At 35.3% G+C, this 26,894-nt stretch overlaps 3 protein-coding genes and 1 pseudogene across 3 annotated transcripts; 3 read left to right on the top strand and 1 right to left on the bottom strand.

Moving 5' to 3' along the window:
• Positions 1-59: 59 nt before the first annotated feature.
• LOC109191763 (IST1 homolog) lies at positions 60-1,638 on the top strand. Its single transcript, XM_019342414.1, has 5 exons — positions 60-345; positions 574-706; positions 821-924; positions 1,087-1,258; positions 1,355-1,638. The coding sequence occupies exons 1-4, from the start codon at positions 302-304 to the stop codon at positions 1,175-1,177; spliced, it is 372 nt and encodes a 123-aa protein (XP_019197959.1). The 5' UTR covers positions 60-301; the 3' UTR covers positions 1,178-1,258; positions 1,355-1,638.
• On the top strand, positions 1,178-13,875 carry LOC109191748 (putative late blight resistance protein homolog R1B-14). Its single transcript, XM_019342399.1, has 4 exons — positions 1,178-1,258; positions 1,355-1,495; positions 10,612-13,302; positions 13,849-13,875. Exons 1-4 carry the CDS (start codon positions 1,178-1,180, stop codon positions 13,873-13,875), a joined length of 2,940 nt encoding a protein of 979 aa, XP_019197944.1.
• An 869-nt stretch (positions 13,876-14,744) lies between these two features.
• Positions 14,745-16,479, top strand: LOC109191739 (annotated as a pseudogene).
• A 5,004-nt stretch (positions 16,480-21,483) lies between these two features.
• Positions 21,484-24,874, bottom strand: LOC109191736 (beta-galactosidase 13-like). The gene is made up of 5 exons (XM_019342389.1): positions 24,570-24,874; positions 24,345-24,440; positions 24,158-24,270; positions 23,949-24,015; positions 21,484-23,668 (listed from the first exon to the last, which is right to left on the bottom strand). Exons 1-5 carry the CDS (start codon positions 24,756-24,758, stop codon positions 21,614-21,616), a joined length of 2,520 nt encoding a protein of 839 aa, XP_019197934.1. The 5' UTR covers positions 24,759-24,874; the 3' UTR covers positions 21,484-21,613.
• Positions 24,875-26,894: the final 2,020 nt, after the last annotated feature.

The raw sequence follows: 26,894 nt of genomic DNA, 5'->3' as shown, positions 1-26,894 counted from the left end.
GCTAAAGTGGCTTTATTGTATGATCTTGGAGGTTTCGCCTCCCTTCGGGCAGTTAATAAAAATGACACAACCACAAAAAGAGAAATAAGAGCTTAGAGGATCATGAAAACTATGACCAAATAATTGACCTTTTCAGTAATTCCTTAGTTCATCATTAAGATGATTATTATTGTATGGAACCACTCGGTACCCATTTATGACATTTTTTTCCATTTGTGATTTACAAAATAAGCTACTTATTTAACTTTTGTAGAGGCTTTCACTTGATTTTGCTTTTTAATTAAACATTCTAAGTTTGTCAATGATGGATTCCTTCTTCAACAAAGGGTTCAAAGCAGCCCAATGGTAACCGTTTCTTATTTTTCTTCAAAATTTCAGTTTTTTTTTTCCATAATTCACAATTTTTATGTGGATTTTAATTTGAATATTATGTGCGGAACAGGTTTTGATTTGCATTTCGATTTACTGTAAGAACTGATTGAAATTACTGAACAGGGTTTTGAATGTGTGTATTAGAATGTGATTTTTCACTTCGAGTTGTGAGTGATGGCAGTTATTCATTTTGATTTGCAGTAAAACCTTATTGAAACTAGCGATTCCTCGAATTAAGCATCTAAGGAACCGGAGAGAGATTCAGATGAAGCAGATGCACAGAGAAATAGCAAAATTTCTTGAAACTGGTCAAGAAGCTACTGCTCTGATTTGGGTAAAAAAAAACATGATTCTTTTTTGTGGTTATATATTTCCATTGATTCCATTTCGTGAGTGAAATGATCATAAGTCAAACAGTTCATTAAGGTGGTTTTTTGTTTTATTTCAGGTAGAGCATATTATAAGAAACGAGAAAATGATGGCTGCACAGGAGATACTTGAATTATTTTGTGAACTTATATCCATTCGCCTTCTAATTATTGAGGCGCAGTGGTAAAGATTTGGTTTTCTGGACTGTACTTTCAATGGAGAAAATGAGTTTCTATTTTGTTCCTAAACCATCTTCATGTCTTCTTGTACTAATTGCTTTTCAGCAAATACTTAATTTGTATGTCTTATAGAATTGAATTCCCCTGCCTTCTTCAATTGTTCCAGGGAATGCCCTCTGGATTTGAAAGAAGCGATTTCCAGTATATGTTTTGCTGCACCGAGATGTGCAAATGTTACAGAGTTAGTGCAAGTTTAAATGTTGTTTGCTGGAAAATACGGGAAAGAATTTGTTGTTGCTGCGGCTGAACTGATGCCCGAGTGTGGTGTCAATCGCCAGGTTATACACATTCTGGTTTTATGACATAGCTAAAGAATCAGCTCAACTGAGCTTCATATACTTTTTAAAGGTGTTTTTATTACTGCGTATTTGCAGTTAATAGAGCTATTATCTGTTCGAGCTCCTAGTCCCGATGTGAAACTCAAGCTGCTAAAGGAAATTGCTTTGGAGCATGAACTAGAGTGGGATCCAAGTGCATCTGAAACTGAATTATCGAAACCTTGTGAAGACCTACTTGTATGCTTTATCTTCTAACCATGTCATTTCGCTTTTATATTTAACATTTGTAACCTTGATTGTGCTTCTGTTTCTTGTAGAATGGACCAACGCAATTTAATTTCATTTGATATTTGTAGAATTTTAAATTTTATTTTTTTGTTAGTAAATCTTACCGACCACCTTAGTGGCCTCAAATTTTAATTTTTTCTTTGTAAATTTTACCGACCACCAGTGGATAGTAATTTCGACCAATTACCGACCACCAGTGGTAGGAAATGTGCTCCTTTTATCCGACAATCACTAGTTTCAACGACCTAAAAAAGAAAGTCGGTATTTCCGACCACCTTGACTAGTTGTCGCTAATAGCTAGGGCTTTTTTTTCGAATCCATAAAGTGGTCGCTAAGTTGGTCGGAAACTGCATTTTCGACCGGAAATGCCCCTTTTCTGACCACTTTTTGGTGGTCGAAAAAATGCAGATTTCCAACAGTGAAAAGTGTTGGATCCGTGAATGTTGCCGGAGGTGCACATTCAGATGGTCGGAACGGCAACGATGTAGCACATTCCGTGATGCCGGTTGACGGCAGCAACGTTGGAAATGATATTTTCATGGGAGTTGCAAAAACACACGATGGTGCTCCAGAGAACGTTGGTTCATGAACCGGTAGACCTGTGGCTCATGGCACACAATTGGTACCTATTGTGTTGCCTAATGGATCGGCTAAAAGCCACGAAGGATCCTATGATGGTGTGAACACAGTACTACATGGTCTGAGGACTACTGTAGTGTGACCAATGACTTCAACCGTAATCAAAGAAAAGGGAAGTGGAAGCTTAGCTTTCAAAAAGATTATGAGAAGAAGGAGAAATGCCACTATGAAGCGAACCGTCATCCTGGTGAAAAGGTTGAGGACAATTTCGCTATGTTTAAAACATGTGGATGGTTGGACGAGTGAGGTCACAACCGAGGTACCCCCGATGTGCGCTATGGACCACCCTTCATGGAGTGGACGGTTGGAAAATGGAACAAGGCACACGGGTTGAAGGACTACTACGAGATAGGAATAAGGAATTTGTTTCCAATTTAGTTTTTCCTATTTATTTATTTTGAATAAATATTGTAGTATCCTTGTAATATTTTTATTTGAATTAAAAATATAATTGTTCCATTGAGTTGAATCTTGGTACATACGAATTATTTGCTAGAATAATGTCAAATGTATGAAATAACTCAATATGGGTGTGTAGTGCATCATGGAGCATTATGTGGAAAATGCTAAAATGGCTTAACGGCCGGAACGAAATGTAACAAGCGTGTTACATGTTTGAAATCTCGTAAAAGGACTTCGGTTCTAGTTCATGTTGAACGATACAGATTTCAAAGTATGATCAATTTGTCAAAAATTGGGATAACTATATAATCGTGAGCGTCACAACTCAATTGTTGAATATTTTATATAATATTCTAAGAACGATTATATGAGTTTGATTCAACTAGTTGGAGATTTGGTTGATTAGTTCTTGTTAATTGTGTTATAATGAACTTGATCAAAATTCCAAATTATACTAGTATGAAATGTGATTTGAGACAAATTGTTGGGACGTTAAAATTAAGCTTGAGCTTAATGAAAAATGCTAATTAAACTTAGCATTGTTGAAGTGCTAATTGTGGTGCTTAATAGCACTAGACGTCCAAAATGTTGAATTAGCACTATGCAAAAGGCTAATTAAATTTAGCATTGTAAAAGGTATTATGTGATTAGCACAGAAGGAGGTTTGGTTAATTGTGTAATTAACTAATAATTCTAGTGCTACGTAGCACTGGAATTATAAATTAAGCAACGGATGGTTGTTGTGAGTTTATAATTTAAAGCAATAGAGATTGTTTTAGAATCGGTGCGTTAGTTTGGAAGTAATGATTTGTGCTTGGTATAGCATGATTCGTGCTTCATTACTGAGCACTGATTCGTGCGTCAACGTCGGAAGCACTGATTCGTGGTCTTGGCCTTTCGGTCAATCCCGAATGGTTTCGTGAGGGCTAATATGTTAGCACCAACAAAATGTGTTAATGTGTGGCACATTTTTATTCTTTATAAGAATAAAGAGAAAAACCAAATTAATCGTGGATTAATGCGGTTACGAATGATCGATGTAGTGAATATGAAACACCTATTGGTGATTTCTGCGCAAGCATTGGTATTGTACTCGAGAGTACGGTACGGTATTCACCTCAATCGAACGTTGTTGCCGAACATAAATATCAAGACGTTGATAAGTTCGGGTCTACCTCAAAGTATGTGGGGTGAGGCAATACTTTGGACAAGTAAGTACGTTTTAAATAAGGTTACCCGCATGGAATTCTTACGAATTATAGGTACGTAGGAAGTTTTCCTACTAATGCCTGAAATGTGGGGGTGTCTTGCCAAAGGCGTATATTGGGTTCATAGTACACGAGTCATATAGTTTGGATGTACATAAGAACACAATAAATTGAATCGAGAAATTCATCGTTCTTTGAAGATGTATTTTGTGAAGGTTCAATAAAGGACCTAGCACGTTGTAAGGAACTTTCGGCGTAGCTATGGTTGAAGAGTATGAAAGATAACCCGAGCTCGAAGCTAGACGTAGCAAGAGAGCTAGGATTGAAAATCCTTTGGTCCATATTTTCTGACGTACGTGTTAGAATGTAGTGCGCATATTCTAACTGGTTTACTAGAAAATAATTTGAATTTTATGACATGGTTGTTAGAAAAACGAGCCTCGAACGTATGTAGAAGTGTTGACTTCTACAGATGGACCAACCCGAGAGAGGCTACCGAGAGTGAAGTAGATTCGATCTTAGAGAATCATACTTGGAACTGGTTGTTCTTCCTCCAGGTTGTAAAACCTCGGGATCCTAAGTGGATCACTAGTCGGAAGATAAAAACCGGTTGATTATATTGAAGTAAAATGGTCGAGCCTGTAATTATAGATTACATGCAACGCGAGTGCCACGATTACTTCGATATAAATATTCTCTTGTGATGAGAATGAAATCCATTAGGATGATACCTGCCAAGAGCTGCTTAGCAAGACTTGGAAGTTCATCGAAATGGATGTATCGCTTTCTTAGTAGACATGGAATGACCTAAGGGTTTGTGGTTCCACGATGTGAAAAGAAAGTGTGTAATTGGTGAGATCATTGTATGGTTCGAAACAATTGCCTTAGTATTTGGCATGTGAGTTTGATCATACAATGATGACCAACGAGTTTGGTATAAACGAAGGTGACAAGTGTGTCTACGTAATGCGTACGATAGACAGAGATATCACTGTTTGTTTATAAATGATGAACTCATTCTGGGTAGTAACGATCAAATGATCAATTCTACCAGGAACATGTTAAATTTGAGATTTGACATGAGAGGTGAGGGTTTGACAGATTTAATCTTCGAGATTAAAATCGTGAGAAGACCGTACCGTATGGTCTCGTGTTAGACCAATCTCATTGTGTTGATTAAATCCTTCCAAAGGATATTAATCAAGTGGCTTGGACGCCGTTAGATACTAACGTAAAACTAGTCAATAATCACGACGATTGTACTTCTCACGGAGAATACATTCAGATTATTGGTAGTTTAATTGTATCTAATGGGTTGTACTATGCCTTTGCGGTTAACGAACTCGATAGACATACGAGTAACTCTAGTGTCACTCACTAGAAGGTAATAGTGAGAGTTATGAGATACTTAAGGTATGCTCGTGACTCTGGACTGCACTACGTAGGATATCTAGCTGTACTTGGAAAGTATAGCACGGATATCAAAGGATACTAAGTCCATTTAAGGCTACATGTTTACGTAGGCCAGTGCAGTTGGTTGAATGGAAATTCTCGAAACGATTTGTGACAGCTAAGATCTATGACAGGATCTATGCTGAGAGCCTTAGACTCGTGTCGCGAGTGAGTAGGTCGAATGGCTATGCCATTTTTCGGGAATGTTCCTAGAGATAAACTCGTACCTCCAATTGTGTGCGTTGCGATAGTCAAGCCAAAATTGGTTAAGTACAGAGTTAGATGTGCAATGGTAAGTCTAGACTTATGAGTCATAGACATAATACCATTAAACAATTTCTCACAACAGGGGTTATCTCTAATCTCTATTGACTACGTGATGTCAAAAGATAACGTAGCGACCGCTAACTCGCTAACCCGAGGGTAAGCAAATGGTTGTTGAGAAGTTGGAACGAGGAATGGGTCTAAAGCCCTTGGACTAAAAGTTCTATAATGGATACCCAACCTAGCTGGCACCTAGGTTCAATGGGACAACTAAATTGTGGAACGGAGCGTGTCACTGTGGGGTCTCGGACTCCCTACCACTCCTCGTTAGAAACAGTGACTCCCACACGAGGCTAGCACGTTAATGCTTTAATGATTCGAATGTCGGTTGACATATGTGAGTATGTGGGATACTCGAGAAAGAATCACCTATGTAAGAGAGAAGTGAGGGTCGCTTCAAAGGATAATTGTTGGGTACAATTCTTTAGAAACTCTCACAGAACCAAGAACGGTGACCCACGACCAAAATGGGCACACTCATGAGAACAGAGCATGGTTGGGAGGTTCCTGTGTGAGATATGTCATCGTCTACACAAACGGCAGTCGGTTCAAAGACATCGTGTTTTATCGTACGGTCAGTAGAGTAAACATATCTTCACAAGGGAAGGTTCAAAGGGTATAGTGACTCCCTACATATCCTATGCAGAGATCGACCGTTTGAACACAATTTTTCCTGATTTCAAAATAGCCTGAAAATCAATTTTTCATTCATGTGGGAGATTGTTGGAAAAAATAGCATTAAAATGGCACTTTAAGTGGCTATTTTGTGGTACAATTATCAGTGGGGTGGTACTCATTTGTCATCATTTGCTTGCATTGTATTTTAAAAGTATAAGTTTATACAAGCAAGTTGCATAAAGTAGGAGCAGATATTAAAGACTTCTAAGAGTTTGCTAGAACAAGAATGAGAAAAGTTGATTCAATGATGTGAAATGAAATATTTAAAAGTGCAATAACAGTAAATCAATAAAATTATTAAGTATACATTGTAGGAAAATCCATATGGCATTAACTCTATTGTTTTCTCTTGTATGTGTTTCATCCCAATCCATAATTCTTGAATGTAACAAAATTCCAGGGGACTGTTGAAGATGAAAGAGAATGAAAAGGATTTTGAGGAACAAGAACTCCCGCCTAGAAGGTTTGTATCAAACCTCTTGAAATTTTAGGCTCGTTTGAATCATTCAAAAAGAAAAAAGAAAAAAAAAAGAAATAAATTAAAGCTATTCTCTGAAGGAAAAAAAAAAAAAAAAAAAAAAAAAAAAAAAAAAACCTAAACTCCAAAATTGGTAGAGTCCTGAGAAACAAGACCAGATATTTCTTTTGAAAAGTTAAAGGTGTCCAAAGATTAGTGTGGTAAAAATGTGAATGTTACAGCTTATTATAAAAGCTTAATTGGGAGTTTGAGGTATCTGGTGGCAACAAGGCCAGATATTTCTTTTGGAGTTAGAATACTTAGCAGATTCATGGAAGAACCAAAAGAATCACATTGGGCTGCAGCAAAGCGAATTCTGAGATATGTCAAAGGTACGAGTAATGATAGACTTTTTTACTCTACTAATGAAGCTGTGGAACTTGTTGGGTACACAGACAGTGATTGGGCTGGAGATGTTGAGACCAGAAAAAGCACATCAGGGTATGCATTCTATCTTGGTTCAGCTATATTTTCTTGGTCTTCAAAGAAGCAGCAGATTGTAGCACTTTCAACCGCAGAAGCAGAATATATTGCAGCAGCAAACTGTGCTACTCAAGCAGTTTGGTTGAGGAGAATTTTGGAGTTCTTACAACACAAGCAGGAAGCACCTACCTAAACTCTACCAATTTGTCCAAGAATCATGTCTTTCATGGTCGCAGTAAACACATTGATATCAAGTATCACAAAATCAGAGAACTGGTTGCTGAAAAACAAATCAACATTGAATATTGGTCAAGTGAATGTCAAGTTGCAGATATCTTTACGAAGTCATTGAAGACGGAGACATTTCTTAAACTGAAGAAAGATATTGGAATGACCAATATATCCAACTTGGTTTAAAGGAGACAATGTTATAATATTATTATTATTATTATAATTATAATATTTGTTAAACCAAGTCTTAAGCACAAACATGGTAATGGAATACATGGGTGTACGTGCAGTGTGGCAGCATTACGTGGAGTTGTGCAAGCTTTATTTCCCTAATTTCATGCTTAATTAGTTTCTTCTTTCACTATAAATAGGATGTATTACTCATTTTAATTCATCAATCAAATTCATTTCTCTCTCTCTTTCTCTCATATATAAATACATAGATATTAAATATTTAATATATCTTATAGATATATTATATTTAATATAGATATATTATATTTAATATATCTAACAAGTCTTTAAAAGTCGTGTGGTATTCTATTAAGACTTTTAAAGTGTCTTTAAAAGTCATGTGGTATTCAAAAAGTTATGAACTTTTGTAGACTTTTTAATTTTAAGACTTTTGTAGACTTTTCCTTCTCAAATCTAAATAGTTGAAATCCAACCATCAACCCCAAAATTTCAAATTTTCTTTCTAACAACTTTGAATGTTTTCTCTCTCTTTTTAAACTCTATTTTTTCTCCATATTTAAACTCAATAAACCTATCTAAATTCAATAAATAAATAAAAATTCTTCACTATCCTATATTTTCCTCCTACCTAAAATCTACCAATTTGTCTCTCTCTCTCAAACTTTAGAATCTTCATCTAAAAATACGAAATAATATTATTTTTACTTCATTATTGCTTGTTTATATTAATTTTTATTTTTTTCTATGAATTTTTTATCCCTAACTTTCTCTAATTCTCCCTAAATACATGAACAAAGCAAAATTTTCATCGTAAAATTTTATTATATGTTTCATAATATTCATATAAATACTTATATATTTTAATTTTTATTCTTTTTATGTTTATATTCGTAATATATATTTTTCTTTTTCTTTTTTAACAACAGGTTACTACGAATAGCGAATTACTGTTCGCAACAACAATTTAGGGTTACAAACAATAACACCTTGTTGTTGTTTATATTCTCAAATTGCTATTTCAAATAATAATTCTTTGCGTGATGCCTAGCAATACATCAAGTATAATTTTATATATATTATTAATATTAGATTTTTTTTTATGCAACTTATAATTATATTTTTAAAATATTTTATTTGACCAAGTCTTTTATTATAACTTTTATTGTTCAATATTGTTATGAATTTATAATGAAATAGTCTTTTTTTTTTGTTGATGTTTATTAATAATATATATAAGTAATTAGCATATAAGTCTCAGCATACTATGTATAAAAATAATAATGTTGATATGGGTGAAGAACTATGTAATAAGAAGAATTTTATGATATATTATAAATGTTTTGTAAGAAAATTGTAAATGATAAGAATCAAAATCATTGAAAGTTTGTAAGGATGTATTCAATTTAGAATTTCAATGACTTTTGTAGACTTTTTAAAATAAAAAGTTGATAAAAGTCTATAATTATTTTTTATACAGACTTTTATATAGTCTTATAAAGTTTTAAAAAGTTATGAACAACTCTGTGAAAGTCAATCAAAGTTTATTAAAATCTACCATTTTAAAAGTCTTTAAAACTCTAGTCATGATTGAATACACCCCTCTAAGACCGAGTCCTTATCCATTTGTAGATGCATACATGTGGTGGCCCAAAAAAACAAATTATTTAAAGCATCATACTCATTTGTCATCATTTGCTTGTATTTTAAAAGTATAAGTTTATACAAGCAAGTTGCATAAAGTAGCTAGGAGCAGGAAAAAAAAAAAAAAAAAAAAAAGACTTCTAAGAGTTTGCTAGAACAAGAATGAGAAATATGATGTGGAATGAAATATTTAAAAGTGTAATAACAGTAAATCAATAAAATTATTAAGTATACATTGTAGGAAAAAGAAAACAATGTCATTTAAAAGTAAAATAATTATCAGAAAATATATTTGGGATAAAGTACAAATAAGTCACTGAACTATTTGGGAAATAGTAATTAAGCCATCGAACTCAAATAACCATCAAATAAGCCATTGAACCCAGAAAAAAAGAGCAAATAAGCCATTGAACCCTGAAAAAGGAGCAATTAACATTTTTTATAAGTTAACTCCAAGTTTTTGCTGATTGGATTGCCAAATGTTTATTTTATTTACGTTTATTATTTTTTTATTAATATTATCCACTTGGATAGTATTATATTTTAAAATAATTATAATCAAAATAGTTTTATCTTGTCAAGATTTGATTTGTTTATTTATTATTATTTTTTCACTAGATCTTTTGTTTAAAAATAATAATAATAAATAAATAAATTAGATCTAGATAAGACAAAATTACTTTGATTATAATTACTTTAAAATAATATTACTATGTAGATGGATTATAATAATAAAAAAACGTAAATAAAATAAACATTTGGCAATCTAGACAGTAAAAACTTGGAGTTAACCTGTTAAAAATGTTAATTGCTCTTTTTTTCCGAGTTCAATGGCTTATTTGGGTTATTTGAGTTCGATGGCTTAATTGTTTTTTTCCAAATAGTTCAGTGGCTTATTTGTACTTTATTCCAATATATTTATATACATATATATTTTAGAAGTATAATTTTATACAAGGTAAGACATGGTAAGATTTTTTTTTGATGTATCAAGAACTTGATGGTGTGAGAGATGAGTACTCTAAAAAAGGGATGGCCTGTAGTACTGACAAAAGGTAAGCGTGATTTTATATTGGAAAATCTCCAAAGTCTTCTCTTGCATACGTCTGTAGAATTTTATATTTAGATTCATTGGCGATTGCAAAACGTAAGCCAGATTTCAATCGAAAGAGTGCAAACTATTTTAATGAATTAAAAAAATACAAAATAAACAGGTTGACTAATCTACCTAATCTCTTAACTGCTTGAATAATTTATATTGTAAAATACCAAAGGCACAAAAAGTGTATACTTGATAAATTTATCTTGCTTCTTTCTGGGAACGCATTATTCTTTCTGGGATCGCATTATTATAGAAACAAGTGGGTGATTTGATGGCTTGGTTTACTGTAACTTCGTTGATGCGAACAATAGAGCTTGAGTTCCTACCACCCAATCCACGCCTAGTTTTTGATAGCACAGAAGCTGTGGAAAAACTCCATGGAATGCTTGCTCACTTGGTAGCATTTCTTGAGGAATCTGAGAATCAATTCAGCGGCAATGACGGTGGGACGATGGAAGATTGGAAAATGAGAGTTAAAGATTGTGTTCTAAGGGTAGAAGATGAAATTGAATCACAAGTGATTGATATATGCGGTGGAGAAGAACACGCAAGAACTCCGCCGTCGTCTCTAGTTCAAACACTTCTCAGGTCTTTTCAACGGGTTTCAGGGCTTGATAAATGGCTTCTAGCTCAGAAATTCCATAAACCCTTGCAAAATGGGATTGAAGCCATGGGAGAATTGATGGTGTTTATGAAGAAGACCAAACAGTCATCAGTGAATGATTTTACTATTCCTTCACCGAGGGAAGAAAGGGTTATTCTTGATGGTGGTTCCTCCATTTCTGGTCTTCAAAACGCAAAAATGGTGGGACACGTTGATGAATTGGATGAGATGAAGAAGCTGCTCCTTCAAGAGAGCTTTAAACGAAGACAGGTTGTCCCGATAGTGGGCATGGGAGGAATTGGTAAGACAACTTTCGCTCGGAGATTATTCGAAGACCCATTAGTCTCATCCCATTTCGATATCGCCGCTTGGACCACCGTGTCTGCACGTTACGGGATGCGAAGAACCCTTCTCGAGCTTTTGTCTTCCATTACGCCAATCACCGACGAAATCAACGCTAAAACCAGCGAAGAACTGGCAGCCCAATTGCGCAAATGCCTAATGGGTCGTCGGAGGTATCTGATTGTCCTGGACGACGTATGGAGCACTAATTCTTGGGATGAAATCCAACGTTGTTTCCCAGATAACAACGATGGAAGTCGAATATTGTTGACCTGTCGGCTTCACGAAGTAGCTAGCTACACAACAAGCTCGCATAATTCTTTCCTAAACATGCGATTCCTTACCTCGGATGAAAGTTGGCAACTATTCCAGCAGAGGGTTCTCAACAATGGAAGATTATTGCCTGAAAATCTCGAAAGCACTTGGAGACACATTGTTGATTACTGCCAAGGATTGCCATTCGCAATCGCCTTAATTGCTGGACTTGTACAAGCAACTGACGAGTCGCTATGGGAATCCAAGGTTCTTGAGGGAACATTATATGCATTGGTGTCTTATGATCTTGCTGAAGGTATATCAAAGATTCTTGGTTTGAGTTATAACCACCTGCCTAATTTCTTGAAAGCTTGCTTTTTATATTTCGGAGTTTTTCCAGAAAACACTGTAATCCATGTGAAAGAGCTTATTAGGTTATGGATAGCGGAGGGATTTGTAAGGGCGGCAGAAAGTAGTCAAAGGAGCTTAGAGGAAGTTGCGGAGGATTTTTTAAAAGATCTTGTGTCTAGGAGCTTAGTTCTGATTAACAAAATTAGCTTAGACGGCAAGATTAAGACGTGTAAGGTCCATGATTTTGTACATGACTTTTGTAGGGAAAAAGCAATAAAGGAGAACCTCTTATATGTCAGAAATAAATACAACACTGGATATGTAGGTTCCTATCGTTGGACAAGTTTCGAAACAATGTACCCTAAGTTTGTTGTGCCTGATACCTTCAATAGGTCCCGTTCCCTTTTTTCCTTTTGTGACGGTCATATGACTCGGGGCCCTCAAATGTTTGCAAATAATTTCAAGATGTTGAGAGTACTAAACTTAAGTTCTTTCAGCATCATGAAGGATATTCCGTTACATATTGTGCATCTAGTTCTTTTGAGATACCTAGTTCTGCGCCCATTCGAGTCTCTTAAAACTCTACCCGTGTCGAAGAATTGGAACCTACAAACTCTTGTGCTTCTAGCAAGTAAAAAAGACACAAGTGATGAGGTAGCCAGTTCGTTGGTATCTGAAATCTGGGACTTGCCAAAGTTGAGACATGTCCAAGTTTGCAAAACATTTGTGTTAGATGCTCCGAGAATGGTTCAACAATCCCTGCAAACAATTTATTGGCTACACTCTTTTCAATGCACAGAGACAGTGTTTTCCAGGTTTCCGAATGCAAAGGTGGTGGGGATTTTCATGGGGGAATTTGGATCACTACACCCCAATTGTTTGGATAATCTTAGATGTTTAATTAGCCTTGAGAATCTAAAGATCAAAAGCCGACAACATAGTCCTGTCTTGCTTCCTAGTCTTGAAGCTTTTCCAGTCCATCTCAAAAAGCTGAAACTCAAAGGAACTTTACTAGCATGGAATGCTATGACAGTTGTTGTTGGAATGTTGCCCAATCTCCAAGTGTTAAAGCTTAAGGATGGAGCTTGCCAAGGACAAGAATGGGCAGTAAGTGGAGGTCAGTTTCATGGATTAAAATCATTGGTCATTTATGGAACAGATTTGATGCATTGGACAATCAGTAGTGATGATTTTCCTGTACTTGAACGGTTAATACTTAATGGATGTTATGACTTGAAAGAGATCCCTTGTGGTTTTGGAGGTGTAGCCAGTCTGCAATTGATTGAATTGTGTCATTGTTATTCTTCACTCGTTGATTGTGCCAAACAAATTCAAGAGGAGCAAAGAGATTATGGAAATGATGTGCTTGTTGTTCGCAACTATAGTACTCGGGTATAGTATCTCCACTTTTTATATATTATTTGTATCTCCACTTTTTATATATTATTTTCAAGTTAATATAGTGATTTTGTCACATTTAATCATAAATTTTCAAATTGATTACTTGTGATTCTTCAACTTTGAAATTGTTACTATAAAATTTAATCATAAACTTTCAAATTGATTACTTGTGATTCTTCAACTTTGAAATTGTTACTATAAAATTGTTACTATAAATAATGGTCCAAGTTAATCATCCATAGTTCTTCAATTATCAAATTTTAACCAACCGTGGTCTTTCCAGGAGGAGCACAGCTGGTTAAATTTTGAAAGTTGAAGGACCGGTTAACTTGGACCATGGATGGTAACAATTTGAAAATTGAAAAGTTTAAGACTAAATGTGACAAAATCATTATAGGCAGAGGATCCTATATGGCATTAACTCTATTGTTTTGGGACCTTCAGGTCCTCCCTTTCACCAAAAAAAATTAACTCTATTGTTTTCTCTTGTATGTGTTTCATCCCAATCCATAATTCTTGAATGTAACAAAATTCCAGGGAACTGTTGAAGATGAAAGAGAATGAAAAGGATTTTGTGGAACAAGAACTCCGGCCAAGAAGGTTTGTATCAAACCTCTTCATAGTAAAATTTTTATGCTCGTTTGAATCATTCAAAAAATAATAATAATAATAATAATAATAATAATAATAATAATAATAATAATAATAATAAAGCTATTATTTGAAATCTTTTTTTCTCCTTTTTTTTTCTTCTTCTCTGTTTAGGCATATAGTCATTGTTTGGTTGACCCCTTTATTTAAAAATCTCATTTCCTAATTAAAAAACAATATATATATATATATATATATATATATATATATATATATATATATAATTATCAAGCTTGAACCAAACTCGAGTCGACTTGTTTCATAACCGAGCCGAGTTTGAGAATCAATTTTCTAGCTCGATCGAGCTCGAGCTCGGCTCAACTCATTTACACCCCTCTCCTAATCTCACAGTCTCCACCGATAACTAAAGATAAAAATAAAAACAAATTAAAATCCAATATGTTATCTAATCCAGTAATTTATACCAAATTTGAAACTTTTTATTTTGGTTTTAATATTTACCCTCACTGATTTTTTTTTTTTGGTCTACCCTGTATGCATATGTTACTCAAGTTTAAAAAGAAATAATAAAAAATGCATGGAATAAGTCTGTCATAATATTTACGTCAATGGTCAGTTCCACACAATTACGCTTTGAGAATTAAAAATTAGTAATGAGACAAATTAATTAAGAATCCGATTGAACCAAACACTTGTAACACACCCAACAAAATTTTCCTAGAATTATGTTCATATTCGTGGTAGCAAACTTCTCTTCTCACCTTATAAATACACACTCCCGATCATTTCAATTTCCCATCAACAATCCATCTCTATCTCAACCAGTATAAAGGAAAATAAAATAAAATAAAATAAATACACAAAAAAAAAAAAAAAAAAAAAAAAAAGATGGGTTCCAATGCGATTCAAGCTGCATTGATTTTTTTCTATGTGGCATATCTTGTAGCAACAGTACAGGGCGTTGAAGTTAACGTTAAAACATCTGGTGCAAAAGGTGATGGGGATTGCGATGATACTGCGGTACAAACATACATGCAATAGTATTGTCTCTTTCTCTCTCTCTATATATATAAATATATAGTTTGATTGTGTTTTGTGGTTTATTTGAGTAGGCTTTTAAGAAAGCTTGGGATGAGGTATGCAAAGGGACAGAGCCGAGCACGCTCAAGGTTCCGAAAGGCAAGTATATGTTGGGTCAGATTGGGTTTCTAGGTCCTTGTAAGAGTGCCGTAACATTTGATGCGGCGGAAGGTGCCAAATTTATCGCGCCAACCGATCTCAGTCAGTTCAAAACAAAAGATGGATGGATTTTGTTCAGCATGATTAAAGACTTTACGCTCTCCGGCGGTACTTATAACGGCCAAGGTTCCGCCGCCTGGAAGATAAACAAGTGTAAGGAGAATATGAATGCTCCCCTTTGTAAAAACCTCCCCATTGTAAGTACTCGATCTCATCTTGGATATGATTTTATTATTATTTTCTTTGCTTTTACTTATTATTTTTAAATAGAACATGAACTTGGGTACGTTGACGAACTCGGTGGTGAAAGGAATAAAGTCTGTGGACAGCAAGTTTTTCCACATGAATGTGATACAATGCAAGAACCTGACGTTGAATAAAATCAAAATCCGTGCGCCGGCGGACAGCGCAAACACCGACGGAATCCACATCGGGCGTTCCGAAGGGGTTTCCACATGAATGTGATACAATGCAAGAACCTGACGTTGAATAAAATCAAAATCCGTGCGCCGGCGGACAGCGCAAACACCGACGGAATCCACATCGGGCGTTCCGAAGGGGTTACGGTGGACGATGCCGAAATTAAGACCGGCGATGACTGTATCTCCTTCGGGGATGGCGCCAAGAAGGTGACCATCGAAAATGTGAAGTGCGGCCCTGGCCACGGAATCGCTATCGGAAGTTTAGGAAGATACCCTAACGAACAACCGGTGGAGGACGTGTGCATCAAAAACTGCAAACTCACCAATACTATGTTCGGAGTTAGGATCAAGACGTGGCCGGCATCTCCAGAGGGCGTCGCCACTGGCATGCACTTCGAAGATTTGAAGATGGACAACGTGAGCACTCCAATTTTGATCAATACTGCCCCTGGAATCAATGCAAGGCTGGCGTCCCGTCGAAAGTAAAGATCAGTGACGTTATCTTCAAGGACATAAAGGGGACGTCGGCGACGAAGGTGGCAGTGAAGTTACTATGCAGCCCTGGAGTACCGTGTGAAAAAGTAGAGATATCCGGGGTGAACTTGGAATACCATGGAACCAATGGCAGCGCCATATCGGAATGTTGCAACGTGAAGCCAACACTCTCTGGCAAAAACGTCCCTCCAATTTGTGATGACGTTAAAGCTTCTGCGTAAGCACGTCTCCAAGAAGAAGTATTAGACTTTATTTAATTTGTAAATAAACAACTTAGATCTGTCAGTGTGGACTTATGTATAGATATGGATGCACCAGATCAGATAACCCACAACTGATAAGGTGAAATTTGTTATGCTACTATTTATCAATAGTACCATACATTTTTTTTCAATTTCAATTCTTTCCAACTTTATATTTCAATCATTATTAAGTGGCAAGCAATATCTAGATTATTATGGAAGTGTTCACCACGTCCATCTGTAAGGACGACTCAACATTGGTTATGTTTAGAATCAATGAATCCTAATCTTGATGTGCACACTGCCATCAACAGGTTTGGTTCCCTCTTTTGCTTTCATGATGATGATGATCATATGACTCCAAAAGTTTATCAACTTCCTGCAACCTCTCATTTCAAGAGATTGAGAGTAGTACATTTAGGTTCTCTCAACTTTATTAATGTACCTTCATATGTTGCGGATCTAATTCTTTTGAGATACCTAGCTCTGTGCCCATCCATGTCTCTTAACAGTTTACCAGTGTTAAAGGATTGGAATTTATCGTGGTTTTAGAAAATAGTGCAGACGACGACCCTAATCCTTTGGAATACCCAACATTTGTGTTGGGTACTCCAACTGTGGTTCATCAATACATACAGACACTTCAATGGTTGCGCCCATTCCAATGTACAGAGCAAGTGTTTTTGATTGAGGATTCCGAAGGTAGTTTTGATCAGTTAAAATCATTGCTTATTTACGGATCAAATTTGAGGCGCTGCGAAGCCTCCCTGTCCTTGAGCGCCTAATTCTTAATGATAATTCTTAATGAATGTTATGAATTGGAAGCAATCCCTTCAAATACCTTACTTTTGTATGCTATTTTAATTCTTATTTCATTCCCATCTTTAATCTTTAATTAATATATTCTTGTATCTAACTAAATTTCAGAGAATTGCTGAAGAGAAACTTGAAGATGAACTTAAAGATCAAAGTAACTAGAAGGAAGTGAAGGGGATTTTGAGGAATAATGATCTCAAAACTGTGGATTCATCACAGTCCTAAGTTTATGTTGGCTTCTACCTCTTGAATTCTTGTAGAGTTGGAAAGAAATTTGTAGAGAATAAGTGTAATGGTTGGGAAATTTCTACCCATGCATGCATGTTTAGGTTGGCTGGTTGAATTGCAATAAGTTGAAATGCATGTGATTTGACAGATGAGATTACAGGTTATATTGTAAGTTTAGGCTATTAGTGTGTACTGGGCAGGTTTACGTTCTTAAGCAGCTTCATTATTGACAATTAAAAATAATGTGTTCATTACATACAATTTTTTTTTTTTTTTTTTTGCTTTTGATTTGTAATACACAAGATCAGAGACGCAATTAAGTCAAAGTAAAAGAAAAATCCAAAAGACAAGCTAGCATGAATCCAATATTATATATAAGACAAACCAAAATCCTATGGTTTATTATTTTTCCTATAATTTATCTTTAGAAACAAACTTCTTTAGTTTAGCTGTATATATATTTTTTGAGTCCGTGGATGTCCCCCTTCCTTTAAAATCACTGCTAAGCTTATTAAAGGAATGTGGTTGAAGCAGTGGACAGCTAGCTACTGACAATATATATATATATATATATATATATATATATATATATATATATATAATGCTTTCTCTATCATATTCTAGAGCGACTTATCATTAAACATTATTGTATTCATTTTGCAATTATTTGAGTTGTTTGGTAGTTTGTTTTTGCCCTTTTGGAGACCGGTCTGGACAATTCTTATATTGTGGTCTAGGGTCTACCATACGTATTGTAGACTTTAATTCAAATGATGTATCTGCAATTAGCACATTATTATGTACTTTATTTTATTTACCTATCCACATATGAATTTAGAACAACATTAGAACATGTATATAATCAGGTAACAAAAGGTACATATATAATACATTAAGAGTTAATTCCAGTGGCTAACTACCATATAGTTTGATAGCATCTTGGTTACCATTCTAAATGGGTAGTCATATTTTATTATTATTATTATTATTTTTTTTTTTTTGCATTTAACACCCTAGCTATCATATTCTGGACATTTTTGTCCTTCCAAAATGTTTTCGGATGACTTTTCCGTTGAAATTGTATTTTAAAAAAGAGTATTTTTGTCTCTTCAATACTTTTTATTTTCTCAATAAATTAATTCCACCGGAAGTCTCGTCTTTAGTGGCAATTTCAAATTTAGTCCCAAACAATCAATTTTGTCAGTTAACAACCTAGACTATCATATTTTAGACACTTTTAATCATTTCGATGATTTTTTCATGTGAAATCCTATTTTAGGCAATGACATTTTTCGACGACAAAGAAGATGTTTCTTTGCTTTTTATTTTTTTTTAGTTTTTTTGCTAATAGTCTAATTTTTATTGTCAAATTTAATTTGTACTCATGATCTTGTGGTCAGCTTTGGGGGGCTAAGTTCGACAACGGAGCCTTGGGCCCTTTGGTGAACTATGGGGTTGAACTATTCCGGGTTGTTTTGACCTGCATCTTCGAGTCGATTTGCTCTAAACACGTCTCAAATATATCTAGGGTTGTGCATAACTCGATCGACCTGAAAAATCCGCCCAGTCCGAATTCCGAAACCAAGCTCCCCGACCCAATCCGCATCCGAACATCACTACCCGAACAGCAACCCTAAACGATGCCGGATAAGGAATTTCGGGTGGGGTTGTATATTTTCATATCTGACCCGCCCGAATATTCGAAATATATTAGGGTTAGGTTTGGTATACTATGATAAAACGTGAAGCCAACACTCTCTGGCAAAAACGTCCCTGCAATTTGTGATGGCGCTAAAGCTTCTGCATAAGCACGTCTCCAAGTAGTATTAGACTTTATTTAATTTGTAAATAAACAGCTTAGATCTATCAGTGTGGACTTATGTGTAGATATGGATGCACCAGATCAGATAACCCACGACTGATAAGGTGAAATTTGTTATGCTACTATTTATCAATAGTACCATACATATTTTTTTCAACTCTTTCCTACTTTATATTTAAATCATTATTAACTGGCACGCAATATCTAGATTATTAGCTGGAAGTGTTGAATTGAGTATCTTATTTTAACTTAATTAAAAAAAAAAAACCTAAATTTTTTTATTCAAAAATTGAATAAAAAAAATAAATAGAAATAAAGGAGCAATACCCCATCTTGTTTAGAACAAGAAAGTGGTTATTGCTCCCTTATTTTCAAAAACTCCTATACACTAAGACCGAGTCCTTATCCATTTGTAGATGTATATAATTGGTGGCCAAAAAAAAATTATTTAAAGCATACTCGTTTGTCATCATTTGCTTGCATTGTATTTTAAAAGTAAGTTTATACAAGCAAGTTGCATAAAGTAGGAGCAGATATTAAACACTTCTAAGAGTTTGGTAGATCAAGAATGAGAAAAGTTGATTCAATGATGTGAAATGAAATATTTAAAAGTGTAATAACAGTAAATCAATAAAATTATTATGTATACATTGTAGGAAAATCCATATGGCATTAACTCTATTGTTTTCTCTTGTATGTGTTTCATCCCAATCCATAATTCTTGAATGTAACAAAATTCCAGGGGATTGTTGAAGATGAAAGAGAATGAAAAGGATTTTGAGGAACAAGAACTCCGGCCAAGAAGGTTTGTATCAAACCACTTTATAATAAAAAATTTAGGCTCAGCTCGTTTGAATCATTCAAAATAAATAAATAAATAAAGCTATTATTTGAAATCTTTTTTTCTGTTATAGTCTATGTTAACTATGAGATTTGATTACTCATTTAATTAAAAATCTCATTTCCTAATTAAAAACAAGTATCATTTCATCTTATGGGTAATTCAATTTTTAAGTTTGAATTAGTGTTTTTAGATTTTTGTTTTGATTTTTTTTTTGTTCAGCTTTGGATAGATGTTATTATATTACGATTATGATTTGTCTTGATTTTTTTTTTTTTGTATTTTTAAAATTTTTATTCACATAACCAAACATCAATATTAATACGTAATCATTCCAATTTGATCCACACTACTACCAAACACGAAAAATACTTTCATCAATTTCACAGAAAATACTACCAGCACCTAGTGCAACATAAAAATATACATGATACACAAAATTACAGAATATGCATGTAAATTATTTATAAAATTATTACTATTCGATTGACATGGACGATTGTTGGTCTTGAATTTTGTATGTTAAAAGAAAATGTATTGGGGACAATCAAATATTTTTTTTTTTCGTATACATCAATTCCTATTGTTTATGAAAAAAAAAAAAAAATTAAATGAAAAGAACAGAATAGGCGGCATTGGGTGAAACACTTAAATAGTAACCTACAAATAAAACTTGCAATTAAGTCATTTATCCAGAAAATTAAACACAATCCAACCCTTTATATAATAAAGCTATATGGTTTGGAAAATAATTAATGTTATAATTAATGCCACAACATCCTTTATTATAAAATAAAATAAAAATAAAAAACACAACATTTAAAAAATAAAATAACTATATATTATATAATCATATAAAAAATATACTTTTGAAAAATAAAATAGCTATATATTATATAATCATATAAAAAATGTGTTCAATTAGAGTTTAAATTTACACATACAAAATTTGAAATTTGCTTTCCAAATGTAATTATCTTAGTATAGATGAAATACAATTAAGAATAAATCAATGTAGAGCACTGGTCTAGCCTCTGTGATTAATGTTCAGTTGAGTCACCATGATTTACAACCTCCCACCGCTTTGTCGGGCCGGGGTGTGGGAGCCCTTAGGGTTGGGGTTCAACCTTTTTGGAAGAAGAATAAATCAATGTAATTATGTAAATTATCTCTATAAGTTTATTTGAATATGCACATAATTAGAGATTATATTAACCATACAAAATTATAATTATAATTATAATTATAATTTTAATTGTAATTTTGTATTCTATAAAAATAATAACTACTTGACCAATGGAAGCTCAAAAATATTATTATATTAAATAATTTAAAATATTTTAGTTTTTCTATTTTTTATTTATATTTATAATAGCATAATTTTTTTCCGTGCATCGTGCGGGTGAATTACTAGTATAATGTAAATGCATAATTTGATCGAACAATATATCTTCATTAAAAATAAACAAAATTTTCATTTCAAGCCGCTCTTATTTTATCATTTCTCAAAAAAACTAAAAGGACAAAAAAAATAACAGGCAGCATATATGGGCATGCATGGGTATAGTTGTATGGCCTAGCTAGCTCAGTCTTCTTTGCCTTGACGGACGCATTTTGCTTGGACGGCCAAAGTCTTTACGATTTTGGGGCACAGATCCTTTCCCTCCACGAACAAGCTCTTCTCCACCGGAACTTCGCACTCGGTCTTCCCCAAACACGCCTTCTCCACGATTTTAATGGCGTTGGGGAAACTGCAGCTTCCGGTCATGAAGTTGCCGCAAACGCCTTCGGGGTTGCCGTAGCTGGCGAACTCTATTTTCTTCATCACTTTGGCATCCGGGCAAGTGAGGTGCATCCTGGGTTTCAGGTCGTCGGTCGTCGCCCGGAACTCGTCTCCCTTTCTCTCCCAAATCTTCACGTCGGGGGGATAGTTCTCCGCTACGGAACTGCAGATTGTGTCTCTATTCACCAGCATCACCTTTATGCTATCCGGGTCGCCCCCGAATTCCTCGAACACTACTAAAAGGTTGTTCTTGGGCTTCAACCAGGGTCTCGGGATGTGATATTCTGTCTGGGTTGGCTGCCCGAGTGGGGTCAGGAATGAAACCCAGTAGCGGCCGATGCTTTTCCCGTTTACCCAGACCATACCCTTGGACATTTTTTCCATGTTCACTGCTATAGGGTCATTCCCTTCTGGGAGATCAAAGTGGGTTTTGTACCATGTTGCTCTCCGGGTGTTGTGGTTGCCGGTCACCGGACCCCATTTCGCCTTCTCGGCGCCCTCTTCCGTGAATAACTTTAGCTTCTCCCCTTGAGTACCAATGGAGTAGGACCAGGAATTCTTGGTGATATCCTGGTTTCCGGTCATTAGCGCAAGCAATAACACGGATTTGGGTCCGGCGTATCTCCTCTCCATCCAGGCGCCGCTGTTGGGGTAACTGAGAATGGAGCAGAGGAAGGTGATGTCGTTAGTTCCGGGCTTCAAGTTCACCGGCTGAAGAAGAATGAATTCCTTGGCGACGTTATTCCCGTGGTTGTACCCCGCGAACTCCCCGTTGATAAACACAATCATGGCGTGGCCCATACTCTCCACGAAGAGAACCGGGTGGATGTCGGGCCTCATGGGAAGATCGCGTTTGTTCATCACGACCCTCGTACTGAACCAGACGTAATCCGTGGTGTGTTTTGTCAAGGTGTACATCTCCTTTGGGGCGGGGGACTTGGCGGGCAGAGTATCGATTGTGGGAATGGATTCTTGGAACATCTCCCATTTAAGATTACCGGCCACCTTGGAAGGGTCGAAGGTCCTGTGATTGTGCTGGGCAAGGATGTGCTGGGTGTTGAAAATCATGTTCTTGCAGTCGGGGAGAATGCTGACGGATTTGGCCGGAAGGTAGTAATCTGTGCCCCTGAAATTAAGGGTGGTTGGTTTTAAGGTATTGTTGTTGGACAAAAAGGCGGCGCAGAGTTTAAGGTCAGTATTCTCGAAGGTAGTGATCTCGTGATCGCCGTTGATTTTGTTGAGATTTGCGGTTCCCCAAAGCAAAGGCTTCTTGCATAATTTAAGAGCTCTGTGGGTATCTCTGAGATGGCTCCATTTTGGGTCTCTGTTAAACCCGTAAATATCCATCGGACCTTCATCGTAGTAGGCCGTGCTGACGAAGGAGGATCCCGTCATCCCAAAATTGTTGCCACCAAAGTACATGTAATAGTTGACGTATGTTCCGCTCTTGGAGTAGAAACGTACGACGGAAAACGAGATATCTTCGGCGGATCTCTGGCCGGGAGGGTCTCCGAAGACTCGGTATTGAGCCGTCCAGTTTTCCGTCCACAAAAGCGGCTTGTTGGGGCCGTTTGTGCCGTTGAAAGTATCGGCGCAGTGTCGGCCATTGCAGGTGGTGATGACGATGGGGGGAGCTGTCTTTTGCTTGCACATGATCCATGGGATTTCCTTGTATGCACCCACCGCCATTTCTGCTGCCCAGTGGACATATTTTACGCCCATTTCTCTGTACGAAGCCTCCACGGAGCTGTACTCGTTTTCTATCTGAGCCATAATGATGGGGCCTCCTTGCGGCGCGAATAGTTTCTCCTTTTTCATCATATTTACAATCATCTCCACGAACCTCTTCATGTGTTTCTGCATATATATTTTTCATTTTTGGTTAGAGAAGACAGGCAGGTCACCTTTAAGTCTGTATTATACATAGATTAATTTTTATTTGGGACAAAATACTGACCAAATTGATTTTTTTATAGGTCAATCAAGCTGGTTAGTTTGTGATCATGCATATTCACAAACTTCACTTTGCTTGTGATTTGACAAAAGATCGATCACAAGAAGGTAAATCAACCTAACTAGGTTGCCCATCCATATTGACCAGCCTCAAATCAAGAAGACTGGGAATTCAATGACGTACCATATATGGCTCGTTGTAGGTACGCCAGACGATCCCAGGAACCTCCTTCAGCCAGTATGGGAATCCTCTGCTCCCACCATATCAATACGTAATATACAGCATTAATATATATATAGAGATAGAGAGAAATCTAAATTTAAAGAAAAAACTTCAAGCTAAGGTTTGTATCTATCGGATATATATAAATATTTATGCATTCCAATGAATACCCCAAGTTCCATTCAGCCTCAAGGTAGGGTCCAACCCTGAGTGTGACGTACAGACCCATATCCCCAATCATCTTGATGAATTTCACCACGTCATTGTTGCCTTCGAAGTTGAACTGCAAACACCCACATATATATCGTATATATACATGCACATATAATCACAATGTATATATATATGTATACATACTTGGCCTTCAACAGGTTCATGAATGTCCCAGAAGACATAAGTTTGGATGACATTCAAACCTCCTTCTTTAGCTTTTCTGATGATGTTCGGCCACTCCTGCCAAAATTTAATAATTTCTGTCTCGTAATAATACTTTTAATGTAATTTCATATGAAATTTTTTCGTTAATCAAATCAGACATTATAAAATAGAACAGATGAATTGAATAACAATATATATATATACCTCAGGAGGCATACGAGGATAGTGAACGGAGCCTGAGAAGAAGATTTCTCTGGCTCCATTAATGATTATAGATGTTTTATCATACGTCACCGTCTTGACAACGTGAGTTTTGTTACCCTTACCCACCACTGTGCTCGCAGCCAGCATCCATAGCAGCCCCACCACAAGAACACAACTTGCCGTACCCATTCCAATGCTTTACTGTATTTTTTTTTTTTTTAATGATATAATAATAATATTATTGTTCTTGTTTTTTTTATTTATTAAAAAAAATCATGTAGTTTTGATCTGATATCAAGCACTGTCAAAATCAACAGTGATAGTATGCATATTTGATTTTGTATAGATATATATATACATATAAAAGAGAACTAAACTCTACTTGCTTGCCTGAACTTGAGGATCTCCATTTCTTTTCTTTTTTGTGTCTGTGCTGTGTTGTTGAACATTTCTGTTGATGGACTTCGTAGGAATAGGATTAGCACGGTTATATAGCCTAAGCAATTCAAGGAGGATTTTTGATAATTAATACTATGTTTTAATTATTTTTGCAAAAAAAAAAAATAATAATAATTAATTAATTATTAGGACCAACCAGCCCCACATTATCATTAATATTTTGATCTTTTAATCATCAGGATTAATTAAAATGTTCCTTTATTATATAAGTTTGTAGAATAACTACATAAATTAGCTAGTTTTAAATATATCGATTTTTTTACCACATTTCACAACCATCCAGTTCAACGATACTCCACACCTCCTAACGACTATATTACCATAACTTATGTCGAGAAAACAACCACATCTGATCTCATCCTTACCTATATCCTAAGCACATTTACACGCAATCATACCCTGTCCAGATTTTCACATTCTGTGACCAGTTTCGGAAATTGACCTATATCTGGAGATCTACAGGTCAATTTTATATGACATTTTTATATGTTGTAGATCTCTTCTGGGGTGTTTTTTGATATACATATATATATATATATATATATATATATATATATATATATATATATATATATAAACAAAATAAATAAATAAATATAAACATAAATTGAAATTAAAAAAAAAAAAAAAAAAAAAAAAAAAAACACACACACACACATATAATCTTTTAAAATTATAATTCAACTTTTATATCAACTAATATGTAGTTTGATGAGACCTCTATTACCATTTCAATCAACAGATTAGCTTAGTATGTACTAGCTAGCTACTAGATAGTCATCAGTAAATTACATTGTGATAAAAATATAGGACTGCCCAAGTGATTAATGCACATGGAGTAGGCATATATCTCTCCATGAGCACCCAAATTTACCCTCAATCTCTATTAAAAAAAAAAATGTCCCTCTTTTTTTCCCCTATTTATGTTGCACTAATTTGTATGATACATATATTGTACCATAATGACAAAAATATTGTATTCAGATTTAAAACGTATGTTATTGGTAAAAATTTCAGTAGTAATCAAATTGGCATAATTATCACGTTAGTACATATATGATGGTATTAATTATTATTGAGTATAAAAGATACTAATGTTGATTAATTAGCTCCGTAAATTTTATTATGCTTTTTATTGTTTAAGAAAGAAGATTATAATTGAAATTGAGTGAGATTGTAGGGCGGGTAAACCTAAACATTGCATGTTTAGGGGAGTTGGTTAATGGGGACATGGGGTGATTAATTTGGGGATCCAAAGTAAGTTAGGAGGGAGGGTACCATGCATTATATATATTTAGTACGGAGTATTATTATTATATTATATTATTAGTATTATTTTATTGATAAAAGAAATCATTTTTTATAAAATTATGTGAATTTGGGACATTTTTGATAGAGGAGAAAGAATTGCATGGATGGAGTGAGAAAAGTAAATAATTGCATAGATCAAGTCAAGGTGAAAATGTTGTTGAATAGATACTACAATGTAATAGAGTCAGTATTCAAAAAAAAAAAAATCTTTTATTTTTCCATGGATGTTTCATTATACAATCATTATTGTGTGGACCATAAATAAAAAATACTCCCAGTGATGTAAAACTCGGCCGCCTAGCCGCCTAGGCGCCCGCCTAGGCGCTAGGCGGCCACTTACCTTGGAGTTTTGGCCTATAGGCGGCCAAAACTCGGTCGGCCGCCTAGGTGGCCTGGGCGGCCGCTAGGCGGCCTAGGCGGTCAAACTCGGCCGAGTCGGTCAACTAGGCCAACTCGGCCGAGTCGACCGATTTCGTCCGATTTTGACCGTTTTTGACCAATTTTGACCGATTTTGTCTGATTTTGACCGATGTCGTCTTTCATTAATTATTGATT

Source organism: Ipomoea nil, unplaced genomic scaffold (assembly GCF_001879475.1).
Source record: "Ipomoea nil cultivar Tokyo-kokei standard unplaced genomic scaffold, Asagao_1.1 scaffold1720, whole genome shotgun sequence".
Classification (NCBI taxonomy): Eukaryota; Viridiplantae; Streptophyta; class Magnoliopsida; order Solanales; family Convolvulaceae; genus Ipomoea; species Ipomoea nil.
This window is presented reverse-complemented; position numbering and strand designations above follow the sequence as displayed.